We start from the raw sequence: 22537 nt of genomic DNA on the forward strand, positions 1-22537 counted from the left end.
AGAAACAAAATAACTCACCCAAATCTAATTCTCTCTGCACATGTTACATCTGCCCCCCTGCAGTGCACATGGTTTTGTCCATCTAAGAAGGATTTTGTCAGAAAGAATGAACTAGAATAAACCCCCTTATTAGGAGAAGAAAAAATCTTAATTGATGTTCTTGACAAACTCATTAACTGAAGCTTAGGTTTATTAGTCTGCATTTTCCTGAATGGTAGCCCACAGATTCCACCTTAAATTCCCAATATATGGGGTTCACCGCATGTTAAGCCCCAGATGGTGCATATTATGCCGATTTACTCTTTTTTTTCTGTTTTGCTGCTCCAAAGCCTGCAAGGAAAAATTGGGCTTCATGCAGTGATGCCTCACTGATTGTACTGTATATTGTTGGTCTGGGCTGATAATTAGCTGCAGGGTTTAATTGACTTGCCATTAAATGTTAAAACATCAAGAAGCCAATGGAGTGATTGAAAACAATGAAATGGAAAACTATAATTAGTGTTAAATAAAAAAAACATAGATACATTAGAGATGGATCATTAGGAGCTACTGAAGCTTTGAAGCTATAAGTATCTTAGGTGATACCAAAACAATCTTTTTTCTTTATTCTTAAATCCCCTTATTTCTTTATGAAACACTCCTGAAAATCGCTTACGGAATCCTCACATTAGAACAAGTGCAGGGTGTGGCATACAGTACTGTAGAGCAGAGGCATGTGATTTATTTCCAGATAGAACTCTGTTAACTCTTAACTTTGTTAAAACAGGTGTGAAAATTACCAAGCAAACATCATAATGACCTGTAATATTTACCTTTATATAGGAAATCTATTTTTACGCAACCTTTGATATTTTAATTTATATAATGTGAGTGATGCTGGCATTTTTAGCGGATATTTTGAACAAAAAGTGTTAAGGCAAAGGCCAGAAATGAAAATGGGAACTATCACAGCAGTACAAAACTAGTAGTCATTTTATGATAACATTGATGAAAGTTTATTTTCATGTATTTGGGGATTTATTGACCAGGCCTAATGGGAAACCAAATCTAAATATGAACATCACAGTACATGACATACCAGTGTTCACAAATCTGGTCAGGAAACTGATGGACAGTGGCAGAACTCTGGGAGGCAATGGAGTCATCTGCCGCCGGGCTCCTGCTCCCAAGGGGGCACCTCTCCTCCCCTGAGTTTGAATCAGTTAAATGAGAGCCGTTGATATTGCTTCTGTGGCTGACTCCTCCTCCCAGCAGAACCATAGATGTCACACTCTCATTATTCATAACATATGTACATGCATACATCTATTTATATAAGATGATGTGTGTTCGTTGGGGGGGGCACCAATATTTATCTTGCCTCCGGGCAACTGGGACAAACTTACGCCACTGCTGGTGGAGTTTTGTAAATAAATGCAACCCTGACCACACTGTTTGTATGCTTAAATTGTTAGTAAGGAAGCTGAGCTGGATTACAAGCAGCTCTATTCTTAAAAATATTTCATTTAGCTGAATAATTGCAAATAAATGTACTCCTAGCAGCCTGCATCTGTTATTAAGATCATATAATGTGTGTGAAGCTGATAACAATGCTACAAAATATATACAAGACAACATGATCATGGTTTCTTAGTTTAAATGTTTTATTGTATTCCCTTTAATCTCTACACTAAATGAGTCTCACTCTCCCGGCATTCAGTAAATGTGTTGTGTAACACATTCAAATACATTTCTTTTATTATAGTTTTAAAAGTAATTGGTTTTCCAGCCATAACCCCACACACATTTTAAATATATTCACAAATATCCAAAAATACTGTTGATTATATTTCTAGTCAAGTACCCAGAGAGAAAATATTATTAAAAAAAATAGTCCACTTTGACTTCTGCGTCTCCAGAAAGGTAATGACCAGAAGGAAGATGGAGCTTCATTGGAAATAACTATTCATTACAGAATCCATCGAACATTAACATGAAGTGAGTGTAGCAGAGAGATACATATGCTATGTCATATGTATTGTGTTTTTATACCACATGTATGACAGTTCAGAGATTTGCAAAGAGCGTAGCAGGGATAAAAATAAAAAAGGCATATTGCAGAGTTTTCTGAAATATATACAACAGTTCTTTCCATGAATGTTTCACCTCAACTTAAAGTGCTAGACTAACATATGAAGACAACATAAACATGCGGTATATAATTTTATGATCAGAACGAAACAAACAAAATAACTTATGGCACTAAATAAATAGTATAATATAGTGTAGGAAAAGTTCCTTGACTGGACATGGAAAAAAAAAAAATTGGGAGTATAAAATATTACTGTAAGTTACCATCCCAGTAGTGCCCATGTCTAAATGAAAGTTTTAGTATAATGAAGGACTGTGTAGCTGGTGCCGTCTTTCTTTAAAAAAATAAATAAATTCTTATTAGTGATGATGATAGATAATTTGTAATTTTTGTAATTTTGTGCTCTTTATAAATGCATTAACTGGAAAAACGCCGGATACTTGAGTCTATCCAATATAGAAATGTCTACAATCACTGAATTCGGTACTTATGTAGTATCTGGGCTGCCGATTTTTTGATTGTATGCCTTAAGTTAAGGCATACAATCAGATGCGATGCGATATCGCATCGCATACGACCATATCGCATGCGATGACCCGATTTTTCCATAGGATTCAATGTTAAAATGGACTGAGTCCATTTTAACATGGAATTCAATGGGAAAAAGGGGTCCTTTTCATACCCCTACTATCCAAGTGGGCATGGAGTTGGATATAAACCTGTGGCGAGCATAGCGAGCCACCGAGCCCGAAGCGTGGCGAGCCCCGCGAGGGGACGGTATTCTGTGTCCCCTCGCGGGGCTCGCTACGCTCGCCACGCTACGCTCGCCACGCTTCGGGCTCGCCATAGGTTTATATCCATCTCCATGCCCACTTGGATAGTAGGGGCATGAAAAGGACCCCTTTTCCCATTGAATTCCATGTTGAAATGGACTCAGTCCATTTTAACATTGAATCCTATGGAAAAATCGGGTCCATCGCATCGCATCGCATGCGATATGGTCGGGTGCGATGCGATGGACCCGATTTCAAAATCGGCAGCCCAGTTACTACATAAGTACCCTGAATTTTAATCACAAAACTATTAGCGGGTTCAGAAATGTCTGCAAATAACAGTTGACTTTAACTCCTCTTTAGATCCAGTTCAATATTTGGTTACTAGCTATCTACTAAACTGTTAGTAAATGCAAGTAGACATACTGTAAACTTCTTGTGACAAACCTTAAGGAACTAACATTTCAAAGACAACTTTTTTTTTTAACGTTCAAGACAATAAATTAATTTTAATAGAAAACTAATTTCTGGAAAATGTTCAATTTAGGTGTGGTATAAAAGCACGCTTCTCTTTTGCAGTGAATTCACCAGTGTGGTGTTTGTGTTTCTGAACAATAACTCCCTTTGCAGTATAAACGAGAAAAAAAAATGAATTATAATCTAATGTATTAAAACAGAGGTTGATTAAATAATAGGACGGCAGCTTTGTTAACAGCAGAGACAGACAGCAATGCTTTGGTTGATAAATGAAAATTGTCCAATGAAGCTCAATGTAGAAAACGCCTATCCAGTAGGATGTTGCTAATTAAATATCCATGGATTGAGAAGATAAATGCATGGTATTTGTAAAGCGATGAGCCTATGTCCGGCTCACTCTATAGCAAGCATACCCAGTATGCTAAACATTGGAGCCTTCTGTAGTTTCCATACTAATAAAATAAACTGATTGAAGACTGAAGACAGGGAAGGGCCATTTGTACTTCTGTTGCAAAGAGCCACCCAGTTATCTGATTATTCTCCATCTTCTCTCAATTCAACAATGTCTGTTAACTCCTCACTCTGAGGCATGTCAGTCATTGCTGAATCTTCTCCTTCCACCGCAGTCTCCGTCTCATTTTTCTTCTTTTTCTATGGTGACAAAAGAACAGATTAAGACATGACCTTCACAAAGCAGCCATATTATGGCTGGGAAAGAATACACGTCACAAGTAAATTAGGACCAAATTAGAAATCTATTTATACTGTATATAGATTACAATTATCAAAGATAGGATGGTTTATAGTTTAGATTAAAATTCTACAGAATACTGAAAACTATTTTTTAAATCAATTCTAATAACTTTATACAAACCTAATGCTGAAACTGAACAAAAATAGAAGTTTCTTCAGAATAGACATGTGTTGTATTCAGATGTAGATGAGAAGGTTTTTGTTCTTTACATTTTTATTTTACCGATCTGACACATGCTGTAAGTATTTACAAAACACAGTGAGCAGTATTCAATGTTTTTTTCACTATGTGCAGCGAATCCTGGTTAGGATTCGCTGCACATTCACATTCACCAGGTTCCGGAGGGCTGGTGGATTTGCACCCAGTCCTCCCTCTCCCCCTATTCAACACGTCAGGGGCTCGTTGCCCCTGACGGCGAATTTTAACCCCACGGCAAATGCCGCAGGAAGCCGGGGAGGACGGCGGAAGGAAGGGAGATGGAAGCCTCCCTGCCTGCGCCGGACGCTGCACACAGCAGCAGGGGGGAGAAGGAGGACTGGATGGGTCTGGCAGTGCAGGGTCAGGTAGCACTGGTGGGCAGGGGGTCGGTTCCCATCCACTGCAGGGACCCGCCGCTGATCTCACATACACCGTAGGGACCCCCTGCCCACCAGTGCTACCCGACCTGACCCTGAGCTACCAGACCACGCTGCATGCCACCCACCAGCAAGCAGCGGGTCCCGGCATTATCAGGGAGAAGGAGGGCTGCACTGGTCCCACTCGTGCATATGTAATGAGTGGGACCAGTGCAGGGAATATGTAATGAGCGGCTCCCCCTGCTGACATCATGTGTAAAAAAAATTAAATATTCATGTGCTGCAAGCAACCCGATTCGCCGAAAAAAAAAACCCCGGTGAATCAGGAGCATTGAATACTGCCCCAGTGGCTCGTATCTCCTCCAAAGACAGATACTATGTATAAAGTATGTTGCTATGTACATTTTATATTCAGCTGATCTGATATTTAATTATTTCCCATTTCACTAGGAGCCATAAAATAATAAATATAAGACCGCCTTAAGAATATTGGAAAGGTTGTGCAGCTGATCCTCTATAGGTTAATGAAAATATAATTATACAATCATGAGTATATGCAATTTGTCAAGAGCTTAACAAATGTATCTTATTTATTTATTAACCGTTTCTTATATAGAAAATAAAAAGTGGAGGGGTTTCCCATCGCAACCAATCATAATTTCTCTATTGTATTTTAGAAAACTATAGTATCTGATTTGTGGCTATGGGAAAGACGTCTACTTTAGTAAATTCTTATTTTAATCTCTATATTTAAACTGCACTATATTAACTAACTGCACAGGGTAAATTTTTTGCACACTTTCTTCTAAGTGTTTTACTTTGCTCACAACTTTTAAATACATTGCATTACTTTAGTAGAAGTGCAGCCTTTTCCTTGTTTACATACTGGTTACTGCTTAGCCTAGTGGTCCAACGCCCCTACTTTCCCTAGTCGTCTTTTGTCTGCATGTGCTGGCGTATTCAGGCTGACAAATTCATGCGTACATCCCATTAAGGTTTTCATTTGCATTTCAGTAGAGAAAAACTGGCTTATGTACATGGTATTCTGGATCAGGACAGTCACTAACTATAAATGGCATTGAGAGGTAAAGTATTTATTTACATTTTAAGTTTCCAACAGGGCACAAATAATACACAATATATTTCACCGCTAGATCAACATAAGAAACCTAATGTCACAAATGATTGGTAAATTTATAAGAGGGCATAATATTTAGCTGTCTAAGGACTTGCTCACCAGGACCTTATGTTTTACCTGTTTTCGGTATACGTAGCAAGATGCAATAGCAACCATTGTTGATTCGCCTACAAAGCCTGCGAGAAGGGATCCTACTCCTAATGTGGCTCCATGGACCCTGCATTAAGAAATGGCACAATCAACATGTATTAAAAAAATAAGCATAGTGTACGTATGCACAGTGTTTGCAATGCATTTTGTTTGACTTATGGTAGCAGACCTTTAGTGAATTGAAGCAAAACAGCAAATATGATTTATGTCATGGTCTCCACTGTGTGTATGTATAAAAGTAAAGGGTACTTTAAAGTAGTACATATATAGGTATAGATATGTTCTACTATAACAAGTTTTAAAACGTTGATTCATAATTTCAGACATTGGTGTTTGATTTAAAAGTCTCTGCAGTGCCGTCTGCTTTACAGGTACGGAATACTCCGATTGGTAGAAAAATAATATATTAAATAATTCCAGATATATATTTCGTGAAGAGTATACCCGTACTTTGTTTATATACTAATAATATCCATAACTAGTACAGAAACCAATAATAAGCCTCTAAATGGCATTTTCCATTTTAGAGAGTACAATTTTCCCTATTGTTTGGATGTTTTCTCTTGAGGACTGCTGACCAGAACAGTATCACCTGCACCAGATAAGGCAAAGCCCAAAAAAAATTCCCAGGGAAAGCTCATTAGGTAAAATGTATATGTCATTGTTCTGTATACTATGTGAAGGCTGCACATGCTAATTTTCTAGAAGCGTAGCAATTGTGTAAAGTGTCAAAACAGTAAAGCATGCAAACCCTTATACACATTCATTTTAGTAAAGAAACACATTTTGTACTACATTTAAATGTCAGAGTATGTCCTAAAAATGCAATTCCACAAAACAAAGGGTAGTATTGTTTCATTGTTGCAGAACCATTTAAATATAATAATTTTTATTCAGATTTTATTTACATGTTTAGCTATTGTACCTCCTATTTTCCTTTATTTGCTACTTCAGGGGAAGTCACTGATCGAATAGAATTAACTTTTATAATGAAACAATATTTAACATTCTCCCCAAACCCTTCCGTCTAAATCAACAAGTGTTCAATTCTGCGTGTTCATTGTTTACCATAATAAACTGTCCTTTAGTGGTTCAAGAACAATAGCAATTGTTTATTGACTACAATGTTCATATTGAAAGCATCCATCCATTTAGAAAATGCTGTGCAGAAAAGTATAGGGAGATTAATCCTCCTACAGTGTAAAGTGTCTCTCTCACTGGTCGCACTGTTTCAAGAATATCCCATAGCTCAACTCATTTTTTTTTATGTCGAAAAGCAGTTTGGGAAAGTAGGTTTCTTTACAGTGATCTCTTGGCAGCATATTAATGTCATGGCTAATGTCTGCACAGTATGAAGATGATGTGTGTTCATTTTCTTAACACTGTGGGGGAAATTTACTAAGATCACCATTCACTGCAGATATTGTGTATGAACGAGTATGACTATAATCGGACCAAAAATACGGTGTGAGAACTCGGCTAATCTACAAGCTGCTGTGTTCTCAGGATTTGTATTTTCAAATGTTGAACTCCTTTGTATTTCACTGCCATGTTTCCCGGCAGCCAAATACAGATTAATGTGAAGCATTGCATGGATCAGTCAGATGCATAAAAAGAAACAAATACTTAAAAAAAAAAACTGCGTGGTTCTCCCCCCTCACAAGTATAACCAGCTCCGAGCTCTTGAGTCAGTGCTGGTTGCAAAAATACAGGGGACAAAATGAATAGGGGTCACCTGTATTTCAATAACCAGCACCCGGCTCTTGGACCAGTCCTGGTTACAAAAATATGGGGGACAAAAAGAATAGGGGTCCCCCAGATTTTTATAACCAGCACTGGGCTCCAACAGCCAGCGGTGTCATGCCACAGCCAAGGAAATCTTTTTAGATAAGTTCCCCCAGCCAAAACGCCCTGGCCGGGCCCCTGGGGAAATGAGGACCACCCAATAAAGGGGTCCCCCCTCCTGACCCAGACTGAAGTCTGGGGATGTCCCTGGCCCCCCTGGGATAAGGTATTGGGTTTTGTAGTAGAACTACAAGCTCCAGCAAGCCTTCCCTATATGCAGGGACTTGAAGAACCAAAAGTCCAAGCACCCGGGGCATTAATGGGACCACTGGGACTTGTAGTCCCACTACCGAACCAATACACCAAAAACAGACACATAATAAAGTAAAACTTTATTACGTACACCATCCATACATACCTATAGGGTCCCTTTCTTAGAACTATCCTCTTCTCCAGTAGAATTCCAAATGGGTACTGTGAATAAAAATTTTACTCCCCTGTCTTTCTATTCTCTCTTTCTCTCTATTTTTCCATATATACATGAAAAATACTCTTGTTGGACCACGTCACTCATGTAATGTAGACCTGACTTCTGCTCATATCTCTTGTACTAATTTTTGTCTCCGTACCTGATATTGTACCTTCTGCTTGAGTTCCAACTAATAAAATGTGTTTAAAAAAAAAAAAAAAAAAAAAAAAATTTTACTCCCCACCCCACCGGCATAGATCGTGTCCTCTTCACTCCAAGTAGCATCCACATGGTAAAATAAGAAACAGTCATTCTTGGGGAGAAGCCACAAGTGTAAAGATGCTTGCGGCTCCTCAGTCTGATGGTGTTGGGTTTTTATTTATTTATTTTAACCCTGTGGATTGCCTACATGGACTGAAGAAGACCGATCTATGGTAAGCATTTTTTTCCACAATACCCATTCGTATATCTACTGGAAAAGTGGACCAAATCCCAGCATGCATGGAGAGACTTGCTGGGGCTTGTATTTCTACTAGAAAAATGCAATACCTTATTTTTAATTTTTTTTTTTTTACACTTTATTGCCATCAGCCTGGCGCCCACGACACATGGGTGCTGTGGACAGCTCCAGGCTTCAGCCTGAGCTGGGACCCCTTTATTGGGGGGGGCCGCCACTCCCCCAAGGACCTGGTTCATGCTTTGGCCGAGGGAACTTATGTAAAAAGTTTCCCCTAGCTGTGGCATGAAACGGCTTGCTGTTTGATCGCAGTGATCGTTATAAAAATACAGGGGACTCCTATTTTTAATTTTTTTGGGGTTTTGTAACCAGGACCTTCCCAAGAGTCGGTTATATAAATACAGAGCACCCCTATTAATTTTGTCCCTTGTATTTCAGTAACTAGCCCTGGCACAAAGACCCCGGGGGTTGGTTGTATTCGGGGAGGGGGGATGCAGTTTTGTTTTTTTCTAGTTATTTTTTTACACACCGAATGGAAAAGATGGAAAATGTGTCGCATTTTCCCTTATTTTCTGCTGAATTCACGGACAAATTCAGCAGTACAAATGCTAGTAAATTTTGCCATCAGATCAAGAAAGTTCTGTCAATGGTGTCATTCACACAAATTTGACTGGGCTTGCCATATGTAAATACGGCGAATCAGCGGAATAATAGATCAGCCAGACGCCGTGTCCCAGTCGTATTTAATTTGTACCTATTTGGTCTTAGATTTCGCCCTATGGCTTCTACCATAAGGCATCTTATATTGTAAGTTCAGGGTACTTGTTTCCTAGCACGGCACCCATCGCATAGCATACTTGGTGGTGTGCAATGCGATATTCATGCTAAATTAGCAGGAGTGCTTGTACAATGAAATATTGCATAGCATTGCATGCCAGCAAATGTCATGCGATGCAATGCGGTGCGATTTTTAATTGTACAAGCACCCTGATGGGTGTTAAATGCACCCCCATTGTCAACACCACCACCACTATCAATGGCAACCCGAAGCGGGGCACGCTGCGCTCGCCACGCTTCGGGCTTGGTGGCTCGCTGCGCTCCCACACTATCTAAAATCAACTCCACACTGACGTGGATAGTGGTGGAATGAAAAGGTCGGCGGACGCGTACCGCCGCCCCTCGCACGCTCGCTGCACTCGCCACGCTTCGAGTTGGCATTGATAGTGAGGGTAGGGTGACCAACTCATCCCTTTAATCCGGGACACATATTAATTACACAGGTTCTGTGGCAGTTTAAAACCAGGTGAAATGGAGTCTTGAGGTGTGGCAGTTTAAAACCAGGTAAAAGCCAGCCACAGAACCTGTGTAATTAATATGAGTCCCGGATTAAAGGGATGAGTTGGTCACCCTAAGTGAGGGTGGCACTGCCAATGGGGGTACATTTAACATTAAAAGCACCCATCAGGGTGCTTGTACAATAAAAAATCGCGTTCCGCTATATTGCATGCGATGCAATCTGATTGTATGAGACGTAATACAATCAAAATCGGGGGTGCCGTGCTAGGAAACGAGTACTAAGTTCAGCCTTAAGTTAGCTACACTTTGCATTTCAGCACCTGTACACCTCATTGCCCAAATTCGCTCAAAAGTGCTTGCAGCCCTATGGCATAAAGGGCAGCTGTTAAGGTGCCCACACACTAGAACGATTTTTGGGCCGATTGGCCGATTTCCGATAAATCGGCCTATATATTGTCCGATTTTTATCGAAAATCGGCCGATTTTTGTCCGATGCGCGCTCCCATGCATCTTTAGCTGAATCTTCTGATCTTACGTGCTGCACAAATGATCAGAAGATTTAACAAAAGATCCATAGGAACGCACACGGGATCTTAAGAAAAATCTTTGGTAAAGATGTGCGCTTGCCTGAAATCTTTTGTCCAGGACGGAAAAAAGATTTCAAGGCTAATTTATGTGCACATCTTACGATCGCAGATCTTTCTAGTGTGTGGGCACCTTACTGTGCTACTTTCAGGTCTGGAAAACTAGCACCCAATTGGATTGACCCCTAAATGCATAAATCACAGAACAATTCCAGTGGCAAAAACATATTGTACAGTATATTTGTATTCAGAGGTCATTGTACAATGCCTGCAGCACTGCTATGTCTTCTGACTCCCATAAAATGTAAGCCTATCGTGTTTGCATTAAGTCATCTTTAAGTATAAAAGGTAAGTTATAATTGGTCTGTCCACATTCCACAAGAGAAAATCATTAACATTATAGGACCTTGTGCAACAAGTGAAAGGTGTACATAATAATGTTTAGCACAGACTAAAGGTGCCCACACACTAGAAAGATCTGTGAGCTTAAGATTTTCCTTGAACTCCCCGTCAGTCCTGGACAAAAGATTTCATGCAAAGAGCAAATTTTGACAAAGATTTATCTTAAGATTTCAGAAAAAAAAAAAATCCCCTTTGGTGGTATGCAAGGAAAGTTTCCGGGCTGAGCCGCGCTGCTCTGCTGTCGTGGGCTTCCCCGGAAGATTACCGTGCATGCCACTGACATGTGTGCACCCGTCGTCGCCCCCCTCAAAAATACACCCCACCCACCCCACTGCTACCCCAGCCGATTTCCCGGTCCCGAGCCCCTGAATACCCGAGCGCACGAACGTGCCCAAACACCTGAATACTCAAGCCCGCCAAAACACCTGAGCGCACAAATGCACCAAGCGCCCAAATACCTGGGTGTGCCCAAGCACATGAAAACACATGAGCGCACGAGCGCAGCTGAACGTGCCCGAATGCATGAACGCACCTGAACACATGGACGTGCCCGAATATCCAAGCGTGCCTGAACACCAGAATGCCCAAACACCTGAGTGAATGAATGCGCCCTAACACCCAAGTGCACGAATACCCAAGCACCCCCAAGTTTGTGAAAGAACTCAAACACCCGAGCGCACAAATGCTCCCGAATGTGCACAACCATCTGAGCGCACAAACGTGATGGTAAATGCCTAAACACCTTAACGTTTTCGAACCCCTTAAGCGCAGGAACTCACTGAAGTGCACAAATGTGTCCGAACATCCTAGCGCACAAACATGCCCAAATGCCACAACACACCCAAACGCTGAGCGCAGGAACGCGCATAAACGCAGGAATGTGCCCAGATGCCAGAGCGCAGGAACATAACTGAACACCAGAGCACAGAAACTTGCCCACGCATAGGACCGCCCACAAACATCCGAGCACAGGACCGCCCTCAAACACCGAGCACAGGACTGCGCCCGAGTACAAGAACATGGCCAAACGCAGGAAAGCACCTAAATGCCAAAGCACAGGAACGTGCCTGAGCGCAGGAACTCACCAAATGCAGAAACACACCCAAGTGCAGGTCCAGGCCCAAAGACAGTAACTCAAATGAACACAGGAATGCATCCAAATGCCAGAGTGCAGGAACGGGCCTGAACACCCAAACGCGCCCGAATATCCAAGGATGCCTGAACACTCGAGTCCCACAGATCTATAGCTGCTTCTTCTGATCTTCCAAGCAACAGGGAAGATCCGAAGATACAGCTAAGGATCTGCAGGTGTGCGCATTGGTTAGCGATCGTTCACAATTGCAAACGATTGGCAGTAAAAATTGGCCGATAATCGCTGTAGTGTGTGGGCACCTTAAGTACTGTGGTGTTAGAAAGTCTAATAACCTTTTTGAATGTTTAAAAATGTCTCTATAAATGTGACCAATGATAAAATAATTCTTAATACGAAAAACACATGAAACGCAAACTACTTTTTCATTAATTTTTTAAATCTAAATTGTGTTTTATAGATGTGTTTCTATAGTTGGGAAAACAGTGTTTTCTTTAAACAACATTTTCTTTTAGTTCAAAGATTGCTTTTGCAGACTCACCTCAAAATTTTTAAATGGGCCACTATTTTTTTTGGGGGTGGGGATAATCAACGGGGCGCTGAAGCTTCGGAGGTCTGTCGGAAGTGACTGTCACATGGCCACTCAGACCCAAAAGAAGCTGCAGCGGCTGACGGCAGCACTACAGATGGTTTGTCAACAGTTTATCATGGCAACATATCACCCGGCAGACATACTAAATATCAGTATGGTCACTGTTGACATGATTAGCATTTTGACAGTTTGACCGTGTCGACATTCTCAAGTCAACCTGTTCATTATCAACCAATCATACCAAACCAAATTGGGTACTTGTATACTATCACGGCTCCCATCGCATGCCATATGTAATGGCATGCGATGCGATTTTACCGGGTTTTTAATACATTTGTGAGAAAAATCGCATGTCATCGCATGCCATGCGATGGCATGCGTTTTTGTTCAAAAATGCATGCAAATGCCTTTAAATTAGTAGTAAAGATGTGAAATGAACCCTAAATGTCATTTGTCACACTGTACCACCCCCACTATCAAGGCAAACCTGAAGCATGGCGAGCGCAGGGAGCCCGCGAGGGGCGGCGGTACGCGTCCTACAACCTTTTCATACCCCCACTATCCACGTCGGTGTGGAGTTGAGAATAGAAAGTGTGGCGAGCGCAGCGAGCCACCGAGCCCGAAGCGTGGTATCCGTGTCCCCTCGCGGGCTTCACAGGTATCCGCGTCCCCTCGCAGGGCTCGCCACGCTTCGGGCTCGGTGGCTCGCTGCGCTTGCCACACTTTCTATTCTCAACTCCACGCCGACGTGGATAGTGGGGGTATGAAAAGGTCGTAGGACGCGTACCGCCGCCGCTCGCCACGCTTCGGGTTGGCGTTGATAGTGGGGGTGGTACAGTGTGGAAAATTACATTTGGGGTGCATTTTACATGATTTTAACACATGTCCATGATTTTTGAGAAAAATGGAATCGCATCGCATCACATCGCATGTGATGCGATTTTTTCCTGTACGATGCCCATCGTGGGAGCCGTGATAGTATACAAGTACCCCAAATTGTTTTGTGTAATTTGCTTTATTGGATTCTTTTCAAGGTAACAATTATTCTGAAATTTGTATTCTAAAGTGTTCCCTTTTTAGCACCACTGTATATATGTATCAAAACATTTATTCATTGTGATGCAAATGATTAAATATTCTCTGTAAAGCGCTGGAATAAATATATATATATATATATATATATATATATATATAATATGTAAATTGTGCAAGCACACACAGGTGGTATTGTATCACAGCACACAAGGTCATGGTTTTCCATTCTATGTAAAAACGGAAACTTACCCTAAGTAAGGCAAGATAATAAGACTAGAGATGAGGACGATAATTCTTAGAACTGAGCTTGGTGCCAGCACAAATGTCTTCTTGAGTGTCATCAACCAGCCAGTTAAGTGGGCCCGCACAGTGACTTAATAGGGATAAAAATAAAAAAAAAACGAACAAGGTAGTAACACAATGTAAATTGTAACATACAGTATGACCTAACTGCTTCTGGGTGCAAGTGAAGCATAAACAGCATTTCTAATTTAATTACTAGTGTCAAATCTTGTAAGTGAATTCCTAGCAATTATGCATATATATATTATATATACCGTATATACCCGAGTATAAGTCGAGGCACCTAATTTTACAACAAAAAACTGGGAAAACTTAATGGGCGATATTCAATGAGGCTGATTCGCCAGGTTTTTATGGCGATTTTGTGCTGTTTGGCGAATTTCTGAATAAAACGGTGAATCACCCTATTCAATGACCAGATGGCGAATACATTTCAAGGTTTTTTTCGCCATGATTCACCGAGTAGCAATTGCTATCTTTTTATGGTGAAGTGGAAGGTGAACTTTTAAAATAAAGTGTTTTGTTTTTTACAATTGGTGTAAAAAAATCTGGAATTTTATTCTGAGGAGGGGCATGCTATTTTTATTCATGTGCTGTAAGCACATGAATATATATTTAATTAAAAAAAAAATTATATATATATATATATATATATTTTTTTTTTTTACACAGACCAGCCAGCAGGGGGCCGGAGCCGAGCCGCTCATTAGATATTCAAATATTCACTTCACCCGATCATTACATATTCATGATCGGGTGTAGTGAATATACCCGGTCCCCTGCTGGCACCCCCGGGGGGCAGCCTGTGCTGCCTGGCTCCCAGGGAGCCCACCTCCCCCCCACAAACGTTCTGGGGCAGGCAGGGAGACTTCCATCTCCCTGCCTGCCACCATCCTCAGGCTCCATGCGGCGTTCGCCGCAGGAGCTCATATTCGCCGGTCAGGGGCAGCGAGCCCCTGACTCGTTGAATACCGGAGCCGGCGAGGTTCCGGAACGCGGCGACCAGTGGCGAATGTGCAGCGAATCCTAAACAGGATTCAATGCACGTCGCCGGTATTCACATTGAATACCGCCCATTGACTTAAGTGGGACCCTCACTCGAGTATAAGCCGAGGGGGGCTTTTTCAGCATAAAAACTGTTCTGAAAAAGTAGGCTTATACTCGAGTATATATAATATATGTCTGTACAGTACATTAGTCAGCATGGAATGCACTGTACCATGAAAGAACTCAGTTTACACTTGCCTTCTCACATAGTACCTCCCAACTTTACCTTTACTGCTTCATTCTCTAGGTCAAGGATCATAAGAAATATAAAATGTTAGCAGTACTGTGCTGGCTCATGTAAACTGAGTAATTGCAGCTGCAGTAGGATAAAGACTGGAAAACACATAGTGTGACTGGCATTCTCATTAGAAAGGAGAATGTAACATATTATGTAATTGTGTAATCTGCCAACTACTGCATAGTGCAACTCACACACTTGAAAGTGAAGTTATACAATTTACATAATTTTGTAGATTATTTGTATTATAAACCTATAGCAAAAATTGCAGGGGTATCAATATGCTATTCTACCTACCTGGCACAGGGAAGAAGGAAAATAACCTCAAAGGAACCACACACAGCTCTGCAAATGCAAAATCTACTCCAATGATATCAATCAGAATCTTCTCGGATACATTTGGAGTCCAGAACATCACGAAGCACAGCTGCGAGTAAAGATAGGACAATTATAAACCATTATTTTTGTAAAATATGCTGTGAAAGGTTACATTCACTTCAAACTGCAGTGTGCCTGACTCTGGGATCTCTTGTGCAGTGATGGAGAATCCCTTCAAAAATGCGACCACCTAGCCAGTTACCACTAGCTGGTATTATGGGGGTGTCAGTCAACAGTAGACCCTGTTTCCTCATAGCTCGCTAAATGGCCTCACATGGGTAAAAGACCAGTTATTAAAGGTCTGTGTGGCACAAAGGGAAGAAGTCCTGGGACCTCTACTACATGGGTATAGAATAAGGGGCCTGCCGTTTTAAAAGGATATGTGTAGAAGTAAAAATATTCTGAGACTGTTAACCCTAACCGCCCCCTTCTGTATCCTAAGTATATTCCTCCTCTATGTGAATAACCATAAAAATCAAGAAAAAACTTTGTCAACCTTTCTTGTCGACCATTTGCATGTCTACATTTGACCACGTGACTGACATTTAAACGTTTGTCCCTGCTGACCATCTGGTGTTGACCAACTAATACCCTTTTCACACCTCACTTATAACCAGGGTTATTGCTGAGTCGTCCCAGGTCAGGTGCATTCCTAAAGCACCACAGTGAATAACCTGGGTTGAGCAACCCAGACTCAGATTTGCCATGTGAAAGTAATATAATTATCTATGTATTTTCTATCTATAATCTGGATACCCCTTGATACCATCTCTAGTGTGCCTAGCCGTCTCTCTGCATTTTCAAGTCATATTCCAGAACCTTCTTAAAATTAACATTTCCAAAACATCTAATTACTCCTGCCCTCCAACACTGTTAACAATGCTACACTCACTGTTTGAGTGTTTGATGCCCGAGGGTCTAAGTTCCTCCCTTACCTTCTCACCCCTCATTCAGTCGCTCTTACAAACCTGCTGCTTCTGCCTTCACAACTTTGCAGGATTAGTCCTCCCTCACCTTTACATCACCAAAACTCTTATCAACTCTCTTTATTGTTGAGTATTCTACCTTCTCTGCATGGCCTTCCTTCCTCCCACTCAGATGTTCCCACATCATCCCATACCTAGCTGCTAGATTCTAGAATGATTTTCCTTTTTGTGTTCTTCCTCCCTTCTCTGCTAACCATTACACTGATGCACTATACCCCAACATAATCCAACACATCATCCTGACACTCCTACCTACCCTCTCTTTTCGGCTAACTACTATCAACACATCGCTCCAACTCAATTAAACTAGAGCAGCTTTGAATACGTGAAACACTCCTTAAAATCGTATTTATCAAACTTTATTTGTCCACCTCCTCTGCAGACCCGTCCCAGCCTGCATCCCCACTCCATTGCTTTAAGATTGTAAGTTCTAACAAGCAGGGCCTTCCTTGGCCTTCTGTTCTTGCCTGCTCCCATTCTGTTGCCCCATGTATCCATGTCTATTACTTCCTGCATGTTTACACTGTTAGCTATAATTAAACACTTATGTGCTGCACCTTGCATATCTGCTTACACTTTTATGCTATCTCATTCTTACATTTTGCATGGTTTACCTGCTCTTATCTAATCTATGTAATATAGACATTACTTTCCTCTGCTGCAGACTTATGATGTGCCTTATACATAAGAGATAATCATCCTATGTACACTGAGCATCAATCATCTTGCTCTGTTCACCATACAGTTGCTATATACATAATTCTGTAAATGCGTACAAAAGTAAATAGGTGTAAAACATAACCCAGCAATGTGTAACCTTTCCTACGTAGTTACAATCAGCCTCATGTGATTCTCTTTCCACTTCCATCTCCCTATGACAGTGAGGAACAGAACAAAACAGGGGTTGTCAGGGTCAGTAGTGCTGACTCCAACAGACCTTATCAGCAGTTCTTCCACAGTGACTCAGCAGACCTGTTCTGCTCACATACGCAGCAATACATGTACTACTGTACCTGACAGGACAGAGATGATGATGGCACAGGCAGGAGAAACACTTAAATTTAATAAGATGAGAGATTCAGAAAATTAGAGATTTGGTAAGAGATCTTTTTTTTTAAAGTAGCAATCATTTACACTGCAAAACCAGTTTGTTTATGTAGCTTAAATGATTGCCGCTTTAAAAAAACCTGGAGATTTCTTACCAAATCTCTCACTTTCTGAATTTCTTATCGTATTAAATTTCACCCTTTATTTCCAAATAATAACCTAAAATATTATTATATCTCTGCAAATTTCCTCTTTTCTAAATAAGTTCTATGACAATTACTCACACCGGTACAATCACAGCGGCTCAGTTACTGCTGATGGGCAGCTGATAAGAGTTGTAAATGTAATAGGCCGCGAGTAGCTGGAGAGGCGGGTGTTTGTCCGAGAATGGCCATATTTTTAAAGTGGCAATCATGTACAAGGCAATTCTAGGTTGGTTTTACATTGTAAATGCATTTTAAATAGGGTTATTCTATAACAAACTCCAGCTTCTTTAGCTACTCACATCCATTTATCCCAAGGAATTTTTTGTCAAAAATGAACCACATCCTACTGGGATGTCATTCCTTATGGGATGGCATATCTTGTGAATTAAGCAGTTAAGGATGAATACACAGGACCTCATGACAATAGGAGCAATGCTTAGGTATACTTCAATAATGAATTAGTGTATTAAGGGTCCGATTCAGACCTGATTGCTGCTGTGCTAAGTAGCAGTAGTCAGTGATCAGGTGAACGCTGCCCCGATAGTGTAAAACCCTGCCTTGCAAATGATTGTGCTCCCTGTGCGGATAGATGTGTATGGCTGCTAATCTATCCATATCCATTCGTAAGTCACTCACCATCGAATGATTTCACTGATCGCAAGCTCTGAGTAGCCAGCCACTTACCCGGCGGCTGTGATGTAATCAGCCTGATGGAGGCTCGCGCTAACGACAAACACCCTCCCCTAAAACACTTGGGCACGACTGCGTTTTCCCTTGTCATGTCTGCATTTATTCCGGCACGCCTGTATTTTTTCTAGGGCGCCCATGAAACAGCCGGTTCCCACCCCCAGACGCAGCTTCCTGTCAATCACCTTGCAAATGGCTAGAGAGAAAAAAAGTAGCAGGATTCCTTCGCTAGACGGCATTGCGCACGCGCGTTATGGCCCAGACCCTTGCACAGTATATGTGGGATGCTGGAAATAATACAGGAACAACCAGAATATCAATAGTGTGCAATATGTGCCATTTATGGACCATCAGGCAGACATTGGGGAAAGAGCACATTGTAAAACTATATAACATTCACCTTGGTATCCGTATTGTTATTTGTTGACACTGTTATCATTGTTAAACTGTGTACACATGGGCCCTTATTCTGCTTGGTGCGGCCGGAGCCGCATATGCGGCTCCGACCGTGCAGGCGAATCCCCGCCTTCCATACGGATCGCCACGGCCGTCCGTACGCGGACATGTGGCGGTCCGCATGAAAATGGCGGGGGATACGCCTCCACCATCTTGGAGCAGCCCCCTGCATTCGATGGTCACCGACCATCGAAGGCAGGGCCGCACGCTCCACCAGCTCCCGCAACCATAGACCTCACGGACACTTGTCCGTGTGAAAGCATGTATGGGGGCGGGCAGCTGACATCCGGCGATGTCAGATGCCCGCCCCCAACACATGCGTCACAGCCTCATTACCATGCGTACGCCCCGCGTTTGCATGGGAACGCCCATGAAACGCGGGGCGTATGCATAGGGAAATGAGGCTAAGTAGCCCCTCACGCCCCTATCCACCCCCTTTGCGGCGGTAAAATAAAATGTGCGGCGATTTCGCCTGCACATGCGCAGAGTGCCCTCTGCACATGCGCAGAGCGAAAACATCGGCGGAACGGCCGCAAGCGGCCGTTACCGCTTAGATCAGAATAAGGGCCATGGTCCGATTCAGTGTCATTTTTGGATTTCATTTGGACTATATAGATTTGAAAATGACCCTGAATCAAACAGTGCTAGCTGCGTTCAATGCAGATTCGGCTCCAGGATCGCAAGAGGAAATAGACTTGCTAGGCATGTCTATTTCTGTATCGATCTGCTAGATAGAAGGCAGTTCCATGCTGCTCAATGCAGCATCCCATCTCCCTCCCCCCGCGCTCCATCCCTCTTTCCTGGACGATGCTTGAACCCGGCAGTCGTCGATGGCATTGATGGCCGCCCGGTCAGGCCTGTGTACACGGCATTATTCTTATCTCAGCAATAAAAAAAATATTGGGCAAAATAAACAAAGAACCATAAACTCATGTACTCTGCAATGAGGTCTAGGCCGTACAAGCTATTTGCTTACCGTACTTGTCTCCTTACCGTTAGGGAAAGAGCCATGCAGACAAAAGTGAAGTTCTTGATGTTGCTTTTAGTCACCATATTCCCACTGTTAGACAATTTATTGCTAGGATTAGTCTAGAAAAAAGATAATATATTCAGTTTTAAAACATATTTAAAAATATAACAATTTTTAGGGGGAATATTTATCAAAATTTTGAGAGACATGAAGTGGAGAGAGATAAAGGGCCTGATTCGGATTTCAAAGCATAGCAAAAAATCAAGCAACTGGGCAAAACCGTATTGCACTGCAGGTGGGGCAGATGAAACATGTGCAGAGAGATTAAGACTGGGTGGGGTCTGTTCAAACTTTAATCTACAGATGGAGCCCCACTCATGCTTTCAGGGGCTGGCGATAGAATTGCCAGGCCCTGCCAGTTGTCGGAAGGGGCCCGCACGCGCAGAGACGGGCAGGGAGCCGCCGCTGACTGACTGGGATGCGCGTGCGTGTGAGACGCCCAGTCTAATGGAGTCCATCTCCGCCAGCGCTCGCCAGCAGGGATGTTCTGGCTTTATCTGTAAATTGCAGTGTAATAACAAAGCTGTCTAAGACTTGTGGGCAGCATGCAAAGAAACTGGTATTTACCCTGCACACAAAAAAATAAAAATTGCCCCCCTTGCATGGCAACATGGTTTGTTCCAGACACAAATTTACTTTTTTTTTTGCTTTACTTACAATTCTGAATCAGACCCAAAGTAAAAATCAACTTTTGTCATTTTTAAAACATGGCCTGTAAAAATACAGGTACAATTGAAGCGGATTCGTTAGTAGTTTATATCTCTCCAAGCTTTAATAAATATCCTATGCATTTAATTAATTAATTTTCTTAAATTAACATTTTTAGATTTTAATCTCTGTTTTTTTCTACCACAAGGCAATCTAGAAATATAAAAGTTAAAACTTAAAATGTGTATTCTACTAAGAATTAAGCACCCTGGTGAATCTATAATGTGTGCAAGGGTGCCCATACACCGCACACCTAGCTGCAAATATTACTGGGAAATAGGCTGCCCTAGCAATTCGTACATGTGCATTAGAGATGTTCCCAGCATACTTGCCTACTTTTGAAAACTAGTTTCATGGAGATTATGGTTGGTAGTAGATGAGCCCTAAAGCAGTTAGTAAGAGCTACTGTACTTGCTAAAGTTATGGGAAATGGTGCAGATGATTCAATGTAAATGTATCTACATGTATCTCTCATTCCTTTTTTCCTCCAATAATGTTACAGTGTAAAGTGGGCTAGGTGAAATGAGGGAGATTGCTAGACTAATGAGGGAGAGAGGGAGATTGCTGCTATTTCAGGGAGTCTCCTGCAGAATGCAGGAGGGTAGGTAACTATGGTTCCCAGGAGTGCAGTACGGACCATCTACAGCAACACCGGAGAGGAGGGGGACCTGCACACGGGCCCTCTTGACTCTTAAAATGCTTCAGATGAAAAAAGATTTACTATTCATGAAAATCAACTTGGGAATGCAAAATCACTCTCAATCCAGCTCTTAGTGGTATCACTACATTAAATCAAGACACAATTTTAATGTGTTAAACCAGCTACTGTATAAATAATGCTGTTTGAATAAATGAGTGTGAATACTTATGTAGTAAATGTGAAAGTGAATCTGTGACAGTGGAATTATGGGAGAGGAGATAAGCACCCTAGCTGGCTAGGGTGCTTATCTCCTCTCCCATAATTCCACTGTCCTGTTCCCTGAAGTTCCCTGAAGCGGCCCTTATTCTGGATGACTCACAAGGTGGCAAATTTGCATCCTTGCAAGTCCCCCAGATGCTGCTCACCGGTCTGACCGCTCACCCTCGCTCGGCGGGTTTGCCTGCATGGCTGCAAATGGATGTTTACATAAAATCCATTCGCAGACCATGGGAAAACACCCACATCATTCGATGTTTACCGACCATCATATGATGTGGAGAGTGCACGCATATCTAAGTGACTCTCAAGTCACTCCGATTTGTGGGCATACTCGACAGGAACTGGGAGGTCAGCTAACAGCCCCCCGCACCTGCGCCACTGGGTCATTTCCATGGGAACATCTAACGTTTTCATGGAATCACCCATGAAACGCTGGGCATTCCCATGGGCGAATCCCCCAGTTTGCCACCCCCTGCCCGCAGTCTTGGGTGCGTGCGCCCGACAAACACACTGTTTGCCGTGGCCACACGCACCTGGCACAGAAATGCGCATTTAAGAAACATTGCGCTCGCATTCTAATTTGCATGCTAGCGTGAGAACCAGAATAACCCCCAGTGTGTATACAGCTTGCAATGACTATGTGCGCCCCATGAGATCTGCATTGCAAAAAAAAAAAAATAGACTATATTGTGTACAGTCTAGTGTTCTAAAATCTCAGTGTCTGTATGCGCCTATACATGTCATTGTTTATATGTTGTATTGTCTCCCCCTTGTTATGTTTTTAACAGTAATAGGGCACCACCTTGATACTATCTACATAGTTTTTGTTTTTAGTGTTTTTATTGCACATGACCGCAAAAACGTTGTTATTTAAATTATGTATT

The 22537-nt window shown here is 41.9% G+C and overlaps 1 protein-coding gene across 1 annotated transcript in view; it reads right to left on the reverse strand.

Moving 5' to 3' along the window:
- Positions 1–3026: 3026 nt before the first annotated feature.
- The window catches only part of ANKH (ANKH inorganic pyrophosphate transport regulator), a 130398-nt gene continuing 110887 nt past the window's right edge, over positions 3027–22537 (reverse strand). Inside the window, exons 8-12 of the mRNA XM_083188099.1 lie at positions 19990–20085; positions 15534–15663; positions 13898–14021; positions 5906–6005; positions 3027–3972 (exon numbers count right to left, since the gene is read on the reverse strand). Coding sequence (XP_083044225.1) covers positions 3856–3972; positions 5906–6005; positions 13898–14021; positions 15534–15663; positions 19990–20085 — 567 coding nt within the window. The 3' untranslated portion in view covers positions 3027–3855. The remainder of the gene's footprint in view (positions 3973–5905; positions 6006–13897; positions 14022–15533; positions 15664–19989; positions 20086–22537) is intronic.

The sequence above is a fragment of the Crinia signifera genome, chromosome 5 (genome assembly GCF_055691185.1).
Source record: "Crinia signifera chromosome 5, ASM5569118v1, whole genome shotgun sequence".
NCBI classification, from domain to species: Eukaryota; Metazoa; Chordata; class Amphibia; order Anura; family Myobatrachidae; genus Crinia; species Crinia signifera.